Source organism: Phalacrocorax carbo, chromosome 3, assembly GCF_963921805.1.
Source record: "Phalacrocorax carbo chromosome 3, bPhaCar2.1, whole genome shotgun sequence".
NCBI lineage: Eukaryota > Metazoa > Chordata > Aves > Suliformes > Phalacrocoracidae > Phalacrocorax > Phalacrocorax carbo.
Window position 1 is genome coordinate 69,657,337 of NC_087515.1, and position 19,586 is coordinate 69,676,922.

The following is a 19,586-nucleotide window of genomic DNA, read 5'->3' on the forward strand; positions in this document are numbered from 1 at the left end:
ATGTCCTCAAGAGCAAAATCTCTTTGTTTTGTAGTTTTTATGCAGACGATTAATGCTGTACAGTACCACTACCATTGGCATAGACCCAGCTAACTGGAAAGTCTTAGTCACATAGGGTTACCTATCTATATATGTATATGTGTGTGTATATACTTGTGCGTATCAAGTCCAATATAACCGATGCATACTTCGTGCAGTAGCGCAAAATAATTTACAGAAGGTTCCATGGCAGTAGGACCTTGATTCTGTGCACACACCAGTGTCCTTCTCCGTCCCCATTATTTCTGGCTCAGGTGCATACCTCTTTGTGCCTTAAAATAATTGTCTATTTGGAAGACAAAAGGTGTGTATTTTTTCATACTGGATGAGTTGGGATAATTTGGGGGCAAAGGCAGTTTTTACTAAAATTTAAATATGTGCCCCAGTGTATTCAGCTGTGGAGATAATGTCAACAGAGGACTAATTTTTAGGCCCAAGGGACCTGTCTAGAATACTCCTTCCTGTATACTACAATGTCTGTTCAAGTCAGATGTTCTTATTTCCATTTTATCTGTTGTCATTCGAACCTTTTCAGTATTAACTGTTTTTTTAGGTTTTGAGCTTCATGCTGCTTTTAAATATTGGTTTGTTCAGAAAACGTTGTCTAGAGATAAGAATTCTGTAGTACCCTTATGCTTTTATTTTCCCTTCTCTGTTAGTAATATGGTACTCAAACCAACTTATATTGCTGTTTTAGGGATATCAGAGACCAAGTCACTACATTGCAACCCAAGGTAAGAATCTGCCATCATTAATCGAAACCAAGCAGATGTTCTCTGTAGTGTCCAGCAGTGTGCTGGTAAAATGGAAGTAGATGAAAATAAAGGATATCCAATATCGTGAGTTGTTGTCTTCAGTTATGGTAAAGTAACATAGCATGTTCAGGTGGAATGTGCAAAAACTGCACTAATTTATCATGTTAATTAGATATGGAGCAACTCTTTCAGTGATAAATTCAGCTGATAAAGTCAGAAGCTTCTACCATGATTTCCAATTATGAAGATGAATAGAGAAGAGAGTCATGTGGACAGGGAAGAGAACAGTTTCAACCTGCCTTGAGGCATTTTTCTTTCCATATTACAATGTATTATTTTACTGTCTAGAATTTAGTCCGGGATGGAGATGGTGCAGATAGTAATGATAAATTAAATGCTATCTCAGAAAATCTGGGTGAGGTAAGGCCAGAGAAGGAAAAAGCGTCTTTGTCGGAAGAAGTGAAGAAAATCTTTATTATATAACACCCTGCTAATAAAAAGGGGAGTTAGAAGGAAAAACTGGATTTCTATGGAAATTATTAATTTTGTATTTCTGATAAAACTTCTCGCAATGAGGAAAAACAAATAGATTAGTCTAAGACTGCACTGAAATATCAGAGGCTATGAATTAAAGTAAAAAATAATTAGATTTGGATGTGTAATTATTTGATCTGTGAGTATAATCAGATAGGTGGCTGGAAATATGCTGTTATTTGTGCCCTTGGTTGATTGTGGCTGCACAGAGAAAAGACAAATTAAAGGCTTGTTTTAAAGCAGGATGCTCAAATTACTGTCCACATTTCTTTATTTTTGTGTAAGTGCTGTTTAAACAGGTATCTCTGGCACTTAAGTCTGTATTTGTATTTTATTTCTGTTTTACTGTGTAAAACATTGCATATTATAGTGTGTAAAGGACACAAATATTTATGGCTGCTTTGGTATTCAGCCTTCAATCTCACATATGAAGGAATATGGCTGAGTCTTCAGATGTGTACAGTAATACAGTACAGGGTACAGGTGTGTACAGTAAATACAGTAATATTTATACTACTGCTGGACTGTGGCCAGGGAGCTGTTTCTGAGATGACTGTCACAGGGTAAAAAACTCTGTCTCAGCTGAACATGTCTTCTCTCTGCAGCAGAGCAGGAGGCAAAGCTTAAACAAGTGTTCCTCGTTTGCTTCTCAGAAAGTAGTTAAATTAGTTTAAACACCCTTCAGTGGAAAGTTTATGCCTCAGCGCCTACTTGTGCTCGCGTGCTTTGCCAGGAGCTAGATGGTAAGTGCGCAGGATCTATACCACCAGCCCTCCTGACCGATACTTCACTCCGGTGCGGGCATCTCCTCGGTGAACATCTGAAGAAACTCACGCTCAACACATTATATTTAACCAATGTAAAACAAACCTAGAAATGTAACTGTAGATGTAGTCACACAATGCTGTGCCCTTGTAGTTTTCAAGCAACTTCTGGCATTTCACCACATGAGACACCTGCTATTAATTTCTTTCAAGTGGTAATTCAGTTAAACTATGAAGATTCAGCACTGGTTAGAAATAACAATATAGTCTGGAAACCGGCACGATGGTATGATGATATGGTTTCACAAAGCTTTCATCTCTGAGCAAGTGTCTCCATGTGTATCAGCTCTGAAAAGCACTGGATTTTATTTTTAGCGTTGTTATTTTTTTCCAGAGTATTACCTGGAAATTTTTCTTACAGGTCCAGTTCATGAGACTGTGTATGACTTCTGGAGAATGATATGGCAGGAGCAATCAGCTTGCGTCGTGATGGTCACAAATTTAGTGGAAGTTGGGAGAGTAAGTTTTTATTTTGTTTTTCTTTCAATGCTACAAGCCTAAAGCAAAACCTGCTGATAGGACACACTATCAGCGGAACGTAGAAGAGTCTTGTGAAGGACAACGCTGCACCTTGAGAGGAGGGGAAGGGGGACAGTCCAGACACGGTTGTGGTTACGGCATTGTGTAAAATCAAGGCTAAGTTCAGAAGGCTGATGCTGAGTTGCTTTCATGAGTAGTGAAAAATTGTCAGAATCCAAAATTGATACTTCAGCAAAATAGATTTGTATATTGACACTCAAATGAGCAGAGTAGGTGGACTAGTGAGCAAATGTGCTTCTATATCAGTGGCTAGAAATCAGAAAATTATTTACAGTTTAGCAGTAACACATCCCTCAGGGAGTAATATAAAATATCTGGGGTTACTTGCAATAGTTTGATTACTGATATGAAATGCATCCCAGTTTAATGTAAGTGGAAACGCATTCCATAGCTCAGCACTAGAAAAAATATAAATGCTCATTTAGAAATGAATTTGGCATCTAAGTACAGCTGTGTGAAGCAGTGGAAACTCCTTGTAGCTAGTGCTTAACTTGACAAAACAGCCATTAGCCGTGACAAGCCACATGAGTGCATGGTCATTTTGGAAATAAATGTGGTGCAATGCAGTGCAGGCAGTGACGTACCCTCAAGCTTTTATTTTCCTTTGGTGTAAAATGCATTCCCACTTTCTATTTAGGTAAAGTGCTACAAGTACTGGCCTGATGACACAGAAGTTTATGGTGACTTCAAAGTGACTTGTGTAGAGATGGAGCCCCTTGCAGAGTACGTCGTCAGGACCTTCACTCTGGGAAGGGTGAGCACTTTCTGTAGGGGCTTGGCAAAATACCGTTCCCTAGTAGCAAGGAGTGAAGGAGGCTATGCTTATGCATCTTGCTGTACAATATGAAATCCCTCTCTCCGGTTAATAGGTCCACAGTGTAGGCAGCCTTACCTCACCGTGCGAGTAATGCCTTGCGTCAGGCTGTGCAAACACGCTTCTCACTGTGGGATTCCAAATTTCCCCAGAGTGTTGGCTGCTACCCTCCCCTCTCTGACAGTACCTGTCTGACAGTACACTTCTGAGCTGAGCACAACTACGGGGTTATGAGTCATGCATGTCATTCACCTCCATTCGCTCTGCCCTGAATGCCACTGAATCAATCTCACTTAATCGGAGAACAAACTCTGTGAATGCAAGATGTGTGATACAGTTGTGGTCTTCGGGTAAATCATTATACTTGCCTGTAAATGTATCAGGCCATTGTCTTAATTAGCAAAACTTCTGAAAATCGATTTGAATTACATCTAAGTCTATTTAAAAAAAAACTGAGGCAAAACTAGTGTATTTAATGGCAAAAGTAAAACTTACAGACTTCAAAATGAAAAAAAAAATCAACGTCTTTAAGCTTCCTATGGTGTTTGCATTAAATAATTGGTGAAATGATGAAAACAGCATGTAGATTCTATCAGTGTGTGTTATCATTATTTGAGTCAGAGAATGCTTTGAATTTCATAACCTTTTTTTTTTTTTTTCCCCCCTTTTACAGAGGGGCTACAGTGAAATCCGTGAAGTTAAGCAGTTTCATTTCACCGGCTGGCCAGATCATGGAGTTCCTTACAATGCCACAGGCCTGCTTTCCTTTATACGGAGAGTCAAATTATCTAACCCTCCTAGTGCAGGGCCTATTGTTGTCCATTGCAGGTGTGTACAGAAGTAGAACGATTTTTTCCACAACTACGTATGTGAGCATTTACAGTAGTGTCTTGTGAAGCATCCCTCATTTTGAAGTGTTTTGGTTTTGTCGTTCCCTCTTTGAATTGCCTAATTCACGCAGCAGTAGGATTTGGCTGTCTATAGCAACATTTGGAAATAACGGGATTCTAGAATGCTTTTCCTAAATAGAGTAGCCAGAGGTTTTCTTTTTCCTGCAAGAGCTGCACCAGCTAAATTATGTGATACTTCAGGCTATCGTTTTAGGTAGCCTACAACAATTTTGTGACAGCATTCGAGAATAAGTGTAGATACAGCTGTTTCGATAGCTTGGTGTTGCATATAATGTCTGAGCATATTATTAATTTAAATCAAAGTAAAACAAGTAGATGAAGGAAGATGAAATGAGGTTAATGGCAACAAATGCAGAATGTTGTTTTTCCTGTGCAAATTTTACAAAGTTTGTGTTATTAGGACACAGTCATGACAAACAGAATTTTCTTTCAGCACCGTCAAAATGTTTAATTACATTCTGTAGAGTTACTCAGCCTTTACAGATTTTAAGACTTCACTGTGCAAAAACTGTCCATAGCTTTATATAAAACCAAAATAAATCAGGAGAGACTCTTCTAGATATTGTTAAATGTGCTGCCTGAACCAGCTTAGAGCCTGGGTGTAAAAACATACACTTGAAATTCTTACTGTAATATATCACTAAAAAATCATCCTTAGTCTTATTAAATAAAAACAAGATCTGTCATATTTTGAAGTGTAAGAGCTTAATCATCCTCCAGATTTCAGTTTAACTAACTTTTCTTTTTTTGCTTTTAAGTATTGATCTGGGTGATAAAAGGAGGAAAACAAATTTTTTTCTTGCTGTTACTTAGTGGAGCAAATGTTACGGAAAATCATTGTTTTGGACACATCAAAAGATTTAAAGGACATTATGAAGAGAAGGAGAGAAGACAGAAATTAGATAGTGGTTGTAATGAAAGAACTGAATGACTTGCTTTAAAAAAAATAGTAAAATGCTCTCAGTAATGGGTTTACAGAGTTTGTAGGTGTTTTGATGAGGTTATTCCTAACAGTATTTACTGATTCTTTCTAGTGCTGGTGCTGGACGAACAGGTTGTTATATTGTGATCGATATCATGTTAGATATGGCGGAAAGAGAAGGTGTCGTGGATATCTACAACTGTGTCAAAGCCTTACGGTCCCGTCGCATCAACATGGTACAGACAGAGGTACGGCGGTTTGCCTTCAAAGCACCTGGTGCTTTCTGAAACGTGCTAGGGCAGAATTTCACTGTCACTCTGAGAAGAGCAGCCAGTGGCCCTGTTACGGGGTTCTCTCCTTTGGGGAGCATTGCTCAATGCAAACAGCGTCCAGAACCAGGAGGGTGCAACAAACCTGCCAGCTCTTTCAGGCTTCGCACAACAAGTGCCTGGCTAACTTTGTAACAAAAGGAACGCAAGAAGGATTTTTTAGGGAATAACCTACAGTAGGCCTGTCTGGCACATCTCTCGCCAGCTCTGGTATCAGCAATTCCAGGAACCCAAAGCTGGAATTCCAGCAGGTTGACACTGTTTTAGGTTATCTCCAATCACTTTACCCGTGATTTCACTTACTGTGGAACTTTATGTCCATTTCACTCTCCCATTTCAACTCTGTTTTTATTTGCTTTATTAACCTCATTGCCAAGCTTTTTTTTTCCTTTTCTACCCTTTTTGTCTTTTGTCATACCTTCAGCAATTCCACAGTAAAACCATTGCCTTAGTGAAGAAGCTGTAACAGTTCCCATTCTGCCACCTGATTATCACTGAGCTTCCACAGAAACATAGGTTAGTGCTTTGTATTAAGCCAGGCTACGTGGAGTGGTTTGCCACCTCTCTCTCCTGTCCTCCATGTGGACCTACCTGAGAAGTTATTTCACCAGTATGAATGTGACCATGTGCAGATCTCTGCAGTTGGCAGCCAGGCATATCAATGTAATCTGGTGCAGTTTTTATTCCATGCTGCAACCTGTGGGAGTTGAACAAATAAATGTTCCCGATCAACTACCCCTGCTACAGGGCCATTAACCTTTGGGAAGTGTGTGGACCATATCAGTGTGACTTCTTCAACCATCCCAGTTTAATCTGCTCTTGCATGTAAATTAACACCTCTACTGCTGTTCCTTTCTCCTCCTTTTGCCTCTTACCTCTCTTCTTCTCTCAGAGGTTCATACTTACGCAGCAAAATAAAGCTGTAATTGCAGCAAGTTCTTGTGATGGTCCTCTAGACAGCAGTGATGGCAATAGCTTCATAGCTATGTGGATAAGCCAGGCCAGGCTGTAGAGCCAGAATATGACCATGGTCCTTGGTCATGAGCTCTTGTTACAGGTCCACGTTAAAGTTTGTGCTGTTAATAACCTCATCGGTATCCATAATACTTAGATGAGACTGGCACAGCTCGCACACTTCACTGTATAGACGTGATTTACATCTGTTTCTCTCGGGGTAAGTAAATATGATGGGCGTTGCGTAAAAATTGACAGGAGGCCTGACTGAAATAGTAATGCAGCTGTCTAGTACTCAGGATATCTCAAGGCAAGTCAGAAAAAAAAAAAGGCAAGAAATGCCTTTTCTGTCGGGACACGCTTGAGTTTATTACTGGCCTAGAGCCCGCTATCAGACAATTGGTGTACTAGGTTGCACATGCATAAGGAGAAAGCAGCATGCCAAATAATTGCTAATCACACTAGTAGTGCCTGAAGCAATTTACACTTTCGGCTAGTATTATAAGACTGAAAGCTATTTTTAAAAAAACAGAAGGAGTAAAGCCAACATTTCCCTGGCATATATGCAGAAACCCACAAGCATCACAAGAAAACTGAAAACCTCCCATTAAATAAATTGCTATGCCTGTTCTGTTAAGTTTTACTGAATTTAAATAGGTCTGAAGAAAACATCCTTGTTAACTGCATCCCAATTAGGACAAGATTGTGTTTGTACTAAAGCGTTATTTAATGGATTGATGGACGCTAGCTTGAATGAGTTTTTCAGTGTGCAGGAGATCTGTTTATCCTAAAAGGAAAGACCTGTTGTTTTTAAATGGCTATAATTTTTGTTTCTTTGCCTAATTTGGTAGGAGCAGTACATCTTTATTCATGATGCCATTCTAGAAGCTTGCCTGTGTGGAGAAACGGCCATTCCTGTCTGCGAATTCAAAGCTGCTTATTTTGATATGATTAGAATAGACTCTCAGACAAACTCTTCGCATCTCAAAGATGAGTTTCAGGTATTCACAGTTCCTACTAACTCTGCATGTGACAACAATTTTTTTGCCTCTAGATACATTTATTTTCAGCAAAGGGGTTTTCATATCCCATTTATAGCATTTGGTCTCTTACTTTTAGTCCACAAAATAAAGCCCCCATGTTTATGTGCTTTGCAAAGTTGTTTTAATTATGGAATACTCTCCTTTGAACAAAATTGCAGTGAATATCTGTCTGGAATAAAGAGCACTGACTAGGAACCTCAGAGAGTTTTGGCTTCCATTTGCACAGCTAAGGCATAGCTTTTTAGGGCTCTAAAGGATCCTTTTTGTTTTATTCCTTTCGGATGGGATAGTGTCATGAGGAATCTGTTCAGTGGTACTCAGAGCACCTTCTACACCTGCAGTTTAACCCTCCCTTGGAAAGCCCCAGCACGTCCGTCAAACAGATATGAGCTCTTATTTGCTAATGTCTTCTTGCTAATGCTTCATGTTTTCCATATTGCATATTTTAAATTAAAACTCGGGGAATCTCAAGTCCATTGTCTGTTAGTTCAACGTGCTAAAGGAGCAACTTCTCCCCCTTAGACCCTGAATTCTGTGACCCCTCGCCTGCAAGCAGAGGACTGCAGCATAGCCTGCTTGCCAAGGAACCACGACAAGAACCGCTTCATGGATATGCTGCCACCTGACAGATGTCTGCCTTTCTTAATTACTATTGATGGGGAGAGCAGCAACTACATCAATGCTGCTCTTATGGACGTAAGAGACTATCTTCTTTGTCTGCATAGTGTGTTGTGAAAAGCTGTGTAATATGAGAGAGAGCACTTTCTGGCTTAAGAAGGGGTAATTCTTTCTTACTCTAGTACCCAGTGAAATGGTCCTAACAAAGGAAGGTGTGGGGAATGGATAAGAAACTCCACCAGCTTGTGTTGCTTGTTCATAAGGTTTTTACCTTTAGTCTTATGCATCCTTGTGGGACCACTGGAAATCTCCCCTTTTTAACAGCATTATATAAAGCTCCAGTCTCCAGCCCTCCAAATCCCAAATCTCAGCAGGGTCTCAGAAATCTGCTGTTTGTCAGGAGGTGAATATCACCTACCTGAGCATGAGGTTACTATGCTCATTTTTGGCAGAAAGGCTATGTATATTGAGGCAGGAGAGATGGAGGGAGAAGAAGAAAAATGTTTCTTTAGCATGTCTGGGGGTAGGATTGGTTTTGTTGTTCATGTTTTGAGTTGCAGCTCTTTAAAGGCTATTGAAGTTTGAGCGACAGAAGTATTGTCGGGGAAAGGTGAATTATTGGAAGAATGGAGGTGAGCCTGCTTTAGGTGTCTGATCGATAAAGCAGTTCATCACGTGTGCTGTCAGATACCTGCCTGTGCCTGCTATTAGCATTACTGAAGTTAGGCCTCTCAAGTCGCCTTTACAGTAAATACTTAAATAAGCGGCCTGATTTCCAGGAGCATGTCCCTTTCCTCAAAAATGAAGTGCTGTCAGAAACTGCGATGTCAAGAAGAGATGCTGGAATAAAATGGCAAATAGCAGCAGAAATCATCAGGACTGAATGGTATTCATCCCGGAGTTCTGCCTAAGCTAGTGCTGGAAATGTTTGAACTGCTAGCAAAATGCAGTCCCTAATCTCACAATTAGCTGTTGTGCCAGAGAAATAGAGGAGTAACATGTGTGAGACCAGTCTATTAGGGAGTCACTGGGGCTGAATGGATGAAGTAGAGCAGTGAGCAGATTTTTGGTAGCAACCAAAATTGTTTAAGATTACAGTTAAAATTACATTAAGCACCTGGATAAAATTGATGTGCTATAGACCAACCAACACAGCTGCATAGAGGAGTGTGCTTTGGGGAGAAAGGAAGACAACGCAGGCTGAGCAGCTGGGTGGCAGGAGGACTCAGAGTGTGTAACAGTGGGTGGCAGGCAGGAACGGGAACCAAGCAATGTATTAATGGATGAGCAACCAGAGTCAAGTAAGGAAAGAGAGAAATGTTGGTAATGAAGGGAAAAGAGCAGCAGAAAAAAAAAAGAGTAGTATATTACAATGAAGGCATACAACAAGGCTATAAGTATGGGATTAAAACTTTGGGTAATAAAAGTTTTTTCTAGCCCTCTCTCTTCTGCTTTTTTTAAGACTAATTTATTCAGAGAGGGGGACCCCACTGCTGGGCAAGGAAAGGGGATTTTTGGTAACAAAAGAGAAATGGAAACTTTCCCCTTTCCACAATGTACTTGTCCCTGTGTTCCCACAAGATGATGTCTGCTTCCCAGCGTGACAACAGATCTCCTGCCTGTTCTTTTTGAAAATCTGATCATCTCAGGCTCAGTACATGCTCTCATCTCGGCAAAGACCAGAAATGATGGGGAAGAGTGCTTGGAAAACATCAGCTAGTATATGTTTTATTTCTTAAAAACACAAGGGAAGAGTCGCTATTGGTTGTTCCTCTTTGGTCCCTGGGCAGATCTAGGAAGTAGGACACAAGCTGCTACTACCTGAATATGCTTTCTGCATTAGAAAAGAATGGCCAAAATAGATAAAAACATGTCAGTCTCCTTATTCTGTTGTCAAATAAGTACTGATGCTGAAGACATTAATTTGTTATCTTCACAATTTACATCAAGCAGAAGGGTGAAAAGAATTGTATTTTTTTCCTTCTGGGCCTCACGCTATGCTCTTTGAGGGCATGTCAATATATTGCACATGAAGAAGGATATATCCCTCATATCAATCTTCAGTCAAACTATCTACCCCACCAGGTCTTTCTCCTAGATTAATTTACTCTACTTAATTCAGTAAAACACCAGACAGACTGCTTTTGGTACCAGCATGGCTGCTAAACATGGGCATCTCTGTGTTGCATACAGCAGTCCCAGCACTTCATCTTCAAGCTGGTGATTTTCAGTCCCAGCCACCTACAGGACTATTCACCATCTTACTCTCTGATTAACCTGGCAGTGCTTCCTTGCCAGTTCATATCTGTATTCCTTCACTGCAGAACTCATCCGTGCATAGTTGCAAAATGCCTGCAAAAAACTGATCTCTCTTCTTCTGCTTGCTGCTCCTAATACATGTGTTGCTGGGACATAGCCCCTCTGCAATTACTTGCATCTCAGCTAACTTAGGCAAGGCTGGAAATTCCCATTTGCAGTGTGTATAACGCAGCATACAGAAAATGGAATCTGCTGTCATGACAGGAAATAGTATTTTGCTGTTTAATGTCTGCTTTCTGCTGGAAATGGGCCCCATTAATCCTAAAGGTCAGTTCTGTGGGCAACCCTGTGGCTGTGACACTAAAACAGAATTTGGAATTGAGCTTAGTCCCTGGTTCAGTCACAGAGCTTATGTGTAAGCTGCTGTGGATGGGGTGACCTGCTGAGACCTCTGCACACCTCTGCAACGTGGGGAGAAGGTTTCCTGCTTGATCTCCTGGACACAGTGCCTGGGGTGGAATTGCCCGAGCCTCAGCTCAGCAGAGCCCTGAAGAGCATCTTCAGCACCCCGTGTATATCCGAACTGAAACAGAGCTTGGCCTGTAACAAAGCAGAAGGCAGACCTGAGCAGAGGAACCTCTTTGTTCTCAGTGGAGACGACAATGTATTTTTAACATCAGCTGTGCCGAAATCTGGTGTAATTGATGTTGCAGCTTTGTTCTATTTATGTGTTTTTTCTGTTGCAGTGTTTGAATGGGAGTTATGAAGTACTTCCTCTACCGGTGCTAATAAAATTGTTTGCCTTCACAGAGCTACAGGCAGCCAGCAGCTTTTATTGTCACACAACATCCTTTACCAAACACTGTGAAAGATTTCTGGAGATTAGTGTATGACTATGGCTGTACTTCTCTTGTGATGTTAAATGAAGTCGACTTAGCACAGGTTAGTCTGGGGCTTGAGTTTTCCATGTACCATCGCATGCTTTAATAACTCTGGATCCACTACATGATCAAAATGTAGAGCAGTGCAGTGATTTTACAGTTACTCTCTGCTTCACAGCAACTAATTAACACTAGTTGTTCAGTAAAGGTTAGGTGAGATGTCTGCAGTGTATGAATAAGGCAATATGCTCAAGTTGTAACTTACCATTTAATTATGCCCGTTCTGCTCTGGCACAGGGCTGCCCGCAATACTGGCCCGAGGAGGGGATACTGCGGTACGGTCCCATCCAAGTAGAATGCATGTCGTGTTCAATGGACTGCGACGTCATAAACCGAATTTTCAGGATATGCAATCTAACAAGAGTAAGCATTATTGTAACAATATGTAACGTTAAGATATGTGATTTTTAACACTCTCTAGGCTCTTGTGGTTTCTATTTGGAAAATAGTAAAATACTAATGTTCTTAAGACATTACCCAGAAAAGAGTCAGTCAAGCATCAATGTCTAATACTAATATCTAGTACTTTGCTGTAGCTGTACACGAAGAAGAGAGAGCAGTAAGGTGAATGACTGCTGTTCTGATGTGTTCTCCCTCATAAGTAGAAGACGTATGAGGGGTATTCTGTTTGTTCGGTGTGCAATGAAAGAAATATCCCTGTAATGAACATGTAGTGACAGGTGTTTAATTCGCAGCTTCTGTAAGACATCTTCCGTGGTGAATCAGGAACAGGAGCGCTGAGGCTGGTTGTGCAACCAGCACCTCCTCAGCCTAAGATGTGAGAACCACAACGTAAAAGGAGGATTGTGGCACCCTGCAAAGCTGGGTGTGAAAAAACTGAAAGCTCCTTTGCCACTGAAGGGGTTCTGCGCCTCTGTGCCTCAACCTACGTTTATCATCTTTTTCTCAACTTCAGTAGCAGTGCCAGTCTTGCGTTCTTGTTGGCTCTTTCACACCTTAAACCATCTTGTCTTTTTGCTGTCCCATAGCGTTTCACACTATCGCAGCATCTTCTCAAACCCTGTTTGCCATGCAGCGTCTCCTCCTTTTGTTCAAGGCTATAAATCACTTATTCTTGTTGCCTACAGGTAAAGAATTACAGATGCTTGTGCCACTGTTATCTGTACAGTTAACCAGTAGTCCCTATTTTATTTACCATTACTACTTCGTATCTTTTATCCAATACCGAACTTACATGCCACCAGTTGCTACTTGGAGTGTATGTTTAAGTTTCATTAATGTTGAAGGATAGCTGTGGGGAAAACTGATTACTGTGTGTACAATTTATTTATTTTTTGGGTCACATTTTCATTTTTTGAAGTGCAGAGATCAGTTTGCCTGTGGCCAGTACTTTATTCAAATCTTTATTTTGCTTATATTCAGAGCTAAGAAAAACATTTTCAGCTCTTCATACCTTGTTTGGAAACTACAGGAAGCTAAGGTGTAGGCACACTGGCAAATATTACGCCATAACGCTTTTTTTGTTGTATTTTGAGACTTCCGCTTTTCTTTTCACTTTTTCCATTTCTTCTTTTTTACGATGTTTTGATTTTCTACTCCTCCGCTTCTCTTTGTCTCCCCTCCCTTATTGCCTTTATGTCTTGCTCCTAAATATCTCTCTGCTCCATTCTTCCTTTTCTAAAATCAACATTCCTACTCCTTTTTTTCTTCTTCAGCACCAAGAAACTGAAGAGACTATTTATCTTTCCAGTTATTGAGATCTTTCTCGTGACAGTCTAACCCTATTCAAAGCTCCCCCTGTGTAGCATCTAGCACATGGAAGGCTCAGACACTGGTAGCAAGGCTCTCATGATTATCGTAGTCTGGCAAAAAGAGACGACTTCAAGGAAAACAGTCATATTTGTGCAACAATATAACTTGTTATTTATTTATAAATGGGGTCAGTTCATGCATGGGAGCCAAAGGAATGTCTCTTCAGTTCTGTAGGTCTAAGAATTTAACAGCGATGTTTTTAATTGATTATTGATGTTAAGGATAAATCCCTTGACATGTAGAATCTAGGGAATTTGTCCATTTAGAAGTCAGGATAGGCTACACTAGTGATTGGTGAACTGTGACGTTGTCTTCAATGTAGTTCCCTTTTTTTTCCTTTTTTGACATCTTCTTTGAGCTCAAGTGATGTGAATTAATGGAGACCCCACCATGCAATGTAAATACAGGTTTGAATCTGTCCATAATATAAACATTTAGGCTTTGGTTTTCTAGACCAAGATGTAAAGGTGCCATATTGACCTAAAGCTCTTTGGTTTCCCTCAGCCACAAGAGGGCTATCTGATGGTGCAGCAATTTCAGTATTTGGGATGGGCTTCTCACAGAGATGTACCAGCTTCCAAGAGATCCTTCTTGAAGTTAATTCTCCAGGTTGAAAAATGGCAAGAGGAATGTGAAGAAGGGGAGGGCCGAACCATCATCCATTGCCTGTGAGTAATGGGGAGAAAGTCAAAATGCTGCTCTTCAAATAAATGCTTATAATTAGTTCTTGTTTTAAGTTCAAGCAGTATTCTTATGGCTACAATCTTTTGCACATGCCCTTGCTACTTTTATTAAAAAAAAAAAAAATACCCTGGTACTGTAGGTTTGCTTTTGGTCACCTTTCGGATTTGTCTGTGTCAGGTCAAGGTACTGTGGGAATGAGTATTTTGGACATGATACTACAGTGATACTGTGTATTGTCTCCTCGTGTACATAATAGCATGTTTTTCAGGTACAAGATGTGTACAGATCAATTTTTTCTATACAGTTTCAATAAGGAAGTCTTTTATGCTGTGTGCTAAATGGTTATTTTTTGTATATCTCTGCCTTATCATGTGGTGCATTGTTTCCCAAAGACCTGCTCTATTTTATGTGTTTTAGATTGAAACCTATGGATATATGAAATTAGAGAAAAGTTCTTTGATAGAGTATGTGATCCTGAAACTGTCATTGGAAAATGACCATGGGCTGCTTATCTGATCCTGATATTTAAATGGGAGCTGGTTTGGGAGTTTTGAAAAGGCAGCATCTTTCTCTCCCTAAGCAGAGAATGACCATTCTCTCCTACCTTATTTAAATATAAAGTTTAAAACTTAGAAATTGAATTATGCCTTTCTCCTTACTTTTAAAAACAGGCTTCTGTTTAAGTGTTCAGAATTAACTTGTGGCTCCATTCTGCCCACCACTCCGCGTTATCCGTGGAACCTTCTGGCTAATTTAAACTTAATAAGAAGGAATATCTACCCTAGTTTCATTGAAATGAAGATTCAAATGGTTCGGAAGTGTCCCCAAAGGTCAAGAAGATATCAAATCAGTGATGCCTTAGCATTACTCTGGCTAGATAATCCTCATACCATAGGATAATTTAAGTGAGTCTCTTTCCAGAACTAAATGGAAAATGTTGTACCTGCCATTGAATTTGGTTTTTAATTTCTGATGTTGTACTGCCCACTGAACTTAGTTTTTTATTTCTAATGCTTATGTAAATTAGGCTATAGCATAGGTGGGTGGCATGGTGGGCTGTAAGGGCAGAATTCACAGAAGTAGCTGAGAGGAAGGTCAGAAACAACAAGTGTCTCAGACCAAACCCACTGGACCTGCAAAGAGATTGCTGGAGTCTGGTTCCCCTGTGGGACTCACGAGTCACTCATGCTTGCAGAGTGAAAGAACAGAAATGCGTTTTAGATGCTCTCTTAGGCTGAGGTGACATTTAACCATCTCTTTTCCTTGCATACAGAAACGGCGGTGGCCGGAGTGGGATGTTCTGCGCCATCGGCATTGTGGTTGAGATGGTAAAAAGGCAGAACGTGGTGGACGTTTTCCACGCTGTGAAGACTTTGCGGAACAGTAAGCCCAACATGGTGGAAACTCCGGTAAGCAGCAGCCCATCGGGGTTATTGCAAACAGCCGGGGAGCCAGAGTCTCTCTTGTCTTAGCTGCATTCTCAGTCCTGTGCCCACAAAATAGAACAAATCTATGTTGGGCCACAAGAAGAAAGGAACATGTTTTTGGGGTCTTGGGCTCCCCTTGTTGTACAGCCCGAGCAGAGGCTGGTTTGGTTCTTGGCATGAGTGTAAGGTTGGGAAATGTTACATCCTGTGGTGGAAATTTCTTGAGTGTACACAAAAGTCGGCATCATGAGAGGCCAGGCTAAGCATTTTATGCTACTTTTCTCATAGTGGTACTGTGCTTTAACAGAAAACATTGAGTTTCTGCACTTTAATCTCCCAAAATAACCTGGTCTTTTTGAAGAGAAGTTGCAGCAGGTTGTGTTCACACAAACTGTCTTGAAATTTTACAGAGCAAGGCATTTCTTCTTGGTAGGAATAAGCTGTAAAGTCCGGATTAGTAGCTGGAGATGTGAATATTTTGCTTCTTGATAACAACTGCTGCTTTGGAAGCTGTACTGAATAATGATAATGTTTGTTACTCAGATTTGTAGTAGTCAAAATGATATCTCAGAACTTTAAAATCAAAGACTTGGATGTAGTATATTTGAAATGAATGTATAGACTCATAGAATCATTTAGGTTGGAAAAGATCCTTAACATCGAGTCCAACAGTTAAATAATAAACAATATAAACAATAAACTAATACAAACAATATGAGCCTGAATTAGCAAAACCGCACGACTAAATATTTGTATTCACATTGCCAGAACTCAGAATAACCTTCACGCTTCTGGTCAGTCCTTATGTATATAGGATGAGTGCATAATCCATCCGTGTGATCGCGAAAACTGAACATTGTGGAAAGTCCTTAAAAAAATTCTCCCGAGTAGATTTTTTTCCTTCCTGTAGGTGAATGTGAAACCAGGTTAGGCAGTGTTTGGGAGTTTCTGCCATTTGACTCTCACGCTGCCAGCAGCCAGTGTCACTTTTCAGCCAGATGGCTGCCTACAGCATAAAAATCAGGGATGCCAATTTAAATTAAAAATGTTTTGCAGTTTATGCATAGTGAAAATTGCTTCTGACCTTGTGAACTTGCATATTGAGCAAAACGGCTGTAGCTGCCTCTTCCCATATTGCCCTTTTTTCCAGGTGTCACTGTTTGCTTGGTATCAAGTAGCTTCTGTGACGTGATTTGCTTAACTACTGTGCATCCCTTCCATCCCTTGCCAACACATAAGTTAAGAAGGTGGTTAAAATGTTAACAGGTAGAGCATCCTGTGGCAGCAGTGACATTGGGCTAGGGATTGCTGGTTTTGCCGCAAATATTTTGCAGTCTGCTGTGCCATAGACGTCTGAGGCACAACATATTGAATTGCTCCCTGGATTTCAGTTCACTGGTATGAAGAAAACAGGTCAGATCACATGGAATATTACTTGTGTCACTGTAAAGGGAGGCAGAGGTAGATTGTGCGTGTTTCTGATAAATAGTCTGTAAACTTACATTTTGTTTCAAAATAGTCCTGACTTCCATTTTAGCTTTAATCTGCAGTTTCTGAATTTCTGTAGTTACGTGTTTCTGTTGTGTGGGTTTTTATTCAGAACTCTTGAACAGCAGCAGCTGTTGAGTTGTTAGAAAACAAACCAGGAAAAACAATATATAACACTGTCATGTGCCCTACGTTCAGCAACATAATCAGATAACAAAAATGAGCAGCACAATAAAGCCTTTAAGATATCCCCACCACTTCCTGGTAATGGATCACGCTGGCTTCCTTTGCAAACAAAAATAAATCACAAAAGCAGATTCATTTTCTTAGGTCGCAAGGACATAGAGATTGGATTCATTTCCTTGGGTTTTCTTCTTCTTGCCCTCTCCTCTCTCCTTCCTCCTCCCTCTCCCCCAGTATCATCTCTGAACAGCAGAGCAGCCTTGTTAAGGAAAAGTACTAACCACAATGAAATTCTGAGCTCTAACTTCTCTTTTAAATGTGCATCTGATCTCTTGGATGTTACATCGACACGACTGTACAAATGGGCTCGGTGCCCAGAGCAGCTTTGTGGCGCAGCCCAGCATTCCCTAGCCATTCCCTGGCTGTCCAAGCAGCAGGCACTGGTTAACTGCTCAGTATCAGCTAACGTAAATATAAATGGTGTATCAGAGTCAAGGTGCTTTCACTGCAAGAACGCTCTGACTGATAGGAGAACTTTTCATGTTTGATAAACCAGTTCAGAAGCTGAAAGAACCAGAGAAGCAAATCATTGCATTTCATGGTCACAGGGTTTTTTCCAGTTCATTGGTTAGGGTGAGTTTTTAAATCAGAGCTGGTAATATACTTGTGTACTGCGGGGGCGGGGGGGGGGGGCGGGGGGCGGGGGGAAGAAAACCCAAGCATGTCAGGCTTGAAGTTAGAATTGCATAGTAGCTAGCAAAGACTATTCTTGTTCGTAGATGTTGCTGCTAATTACTTCAGAATCTCAGTCTAACTTCTCTTTTTTTCTTTTCCTCTTTCCCATTAAAGGAGCAATATCGCTTCTGCTACGATGTTGCCCTGGAGTACTTGGAATCCTCTTAGTCGGAATGGATGAGGCAAAGTTCACCAAATACATGAATCTCAATAAGCTGTTTTGACAACAGTTCTTGATCCTGTGAAGAAAGATTTTAGGGGAAGAGGGGGGTGGGAGGGATTTTAAATTTTAAATGCAAAGTATTTTTCTTATGAAGTTGTGTATCTTAATAAAAGAACTCAATCTGTTTCTATGCTTGTATACAGTATCAACATTTAGTGCCACATAAATACTATTTAATGAAACCCAGAGTCAGAAGAGATTTGCGCAAATTAGGACTTTCAGTGTTTGTATATGCAGCCGTCTCTCAATTACAGTAGAGCGACCATCTGTTGCATGTATCAATATTTCCTATATGGTATTAATTTTTGCTTTTTTTTTTCTTTTGATACATTGTTAAAGTACAATAACAGTGCAGATTGATAGTAAGGTTCATTCTTTATAGGTTTCAAGTGTTGCATATATATATTATATATAGTAAAAAAAAAAAACTGGCTTATTTTGGTTTAATGTGCAATGTTGGCTGGATCACATAAAGATCTTTATAAGGAAACTTAAACATAAGCCAAAGACTCAAGTGTAAATATGTCTATATGGAGAAAGCACATGTATTTATTGTTTACTTGCATTCCTTTTTTGATGGCTGAAAAAAGAAGAATCATTTTTCTTGAAGAAAGCTTTTTTTGCTGAAATCAAGTGTAAACAATTTTTGTAGTTTATTTTTTGTATGTTTTAGTGTAAGTAGAAGACATACTTTTTATGCATAGACCAAGAAACATTGGTATAGTGGTTTTGTTGTGTACATGCTTGTGATTCAAATCCATGTAAACAACTCAGTTATAGAAGGTCTTTAACTACAGGACCAAAATCAAAGCATTTTCCTGAAAATGTATAGTTTTTCACAGTTGCTGTAGTTATGTACTGATCAAAAAACCATGTAAGGAAGGGCACACATAAAAACGGCCTTGCCTATGACTTGCACAACATTGGAAGAAATTCTAAGCACCATTAAAATTGTAAGGGAACCAATTGTTTAAAAAAATTACTGAAGCACAGGTCAACAGGAGAACTGCCAGACAAATAGATGGCTCTGCGTATGCCCTTGAGGGTAAAAAAGTATTTGTTTAGCAAACTGTAAAACTAAGCAATGTTTATTTTGATGTTTACAAATATGTAAGCTTTGCTTCCAAGAAAGCAAAATTTGAATAAACCAATGCCAGATTCTGATTATAGTTGTGGTGTACAAAATATTACTGTGCTTTCACTTAGCTGGCATCCATTTGTTCACAAGGTTTCCTGTATTTTACCGGCTAAAATCATTCCAGTCTCTTGTTGGTCTTTTTTAGAACTGACAGTAAAATGATATGGTGCTTTCAAATATTCTGTAAAGTAAGAGTGAATTAAACTTTTATTTAAAGATTATTTTATATTATTTCCTATTTTGATACCCTCACACTTACCGTCCTTGTTAGGGAGTCATTCTTGTCCAGAAGACCGACATATCTGGATAAGGAAAATTTTTCACCTCAGTGTTTCAGGGAGTATTTGAGAAGACTCCATGTCGTCTGTATGCCCCAAGTTTTTTCGTTTACTTCAGACACATGAAATTACCCATCCAACACTATAAATGGCAGAGAAATGTTTAGAGAAATT

The 19,586-nt window shown here is 39.9% G+C and overlaps 1 protein-coding gene across 5 annotated transcripts in view; it reads left to right on the forward strand.

The window, feature by feature from the left end:
* The window catches only part of PTPRK (protein tyrosine phosphatase receptor type K), a 414,239-nt gene extending 394,884 nt beyond the window's left edge, over positions 1-19,355 (forward strand). For all 5 annotated transcript variants that reach the window (XM_064447319.1, XM_064447321.1, XM_064447320.1 and 2 more), the window contains 12 exons: positions 737-773; positions 2,514-2,611; positions 3,330-3,446; positions 4,180-4,334; positions 5,452-5,587; positions 7,474-7,623; positions 8,188-8,361; positions 11,353-11,484; positions 11,721-11,846; positions 13,761-13,924; positions 15,214-15,349; positions 17,888-19,355. In XM_064447319.1, coding sequence (XP_064303389.1) covers positions 737-773; positions 2,514-2,611; positions 3,330-3,446; positions 4,180-4,334; positions 5,452-5,587; positions 7,474-7,623; positions 8,188-8,361; positions 11,353-11,484; positions 11,721-11,846; positions 13,761-13,924; positions 15,214-15,349; positions 17,888-17,941 — 1,479 coding nt within the window. In that variant the 3' untranslated portion in view covers positions 17,942-19,355. The remainder of the gene's footprint in view (positions 1-736; positions 774-2,513; positions 2,612-3,329; positions 3,447-4,179; positions 4,335-5,451; positions 5,588-7,473; positions 7,624-8,187; positions 8,362-11,352; positions 11,485-11,720; positions 11,847-13,760; positions 13,925-15,213; positions 15,350-17,887) is intronic.
* Positions 19,356-19,586: the final 231 nt, after the last annotated feature.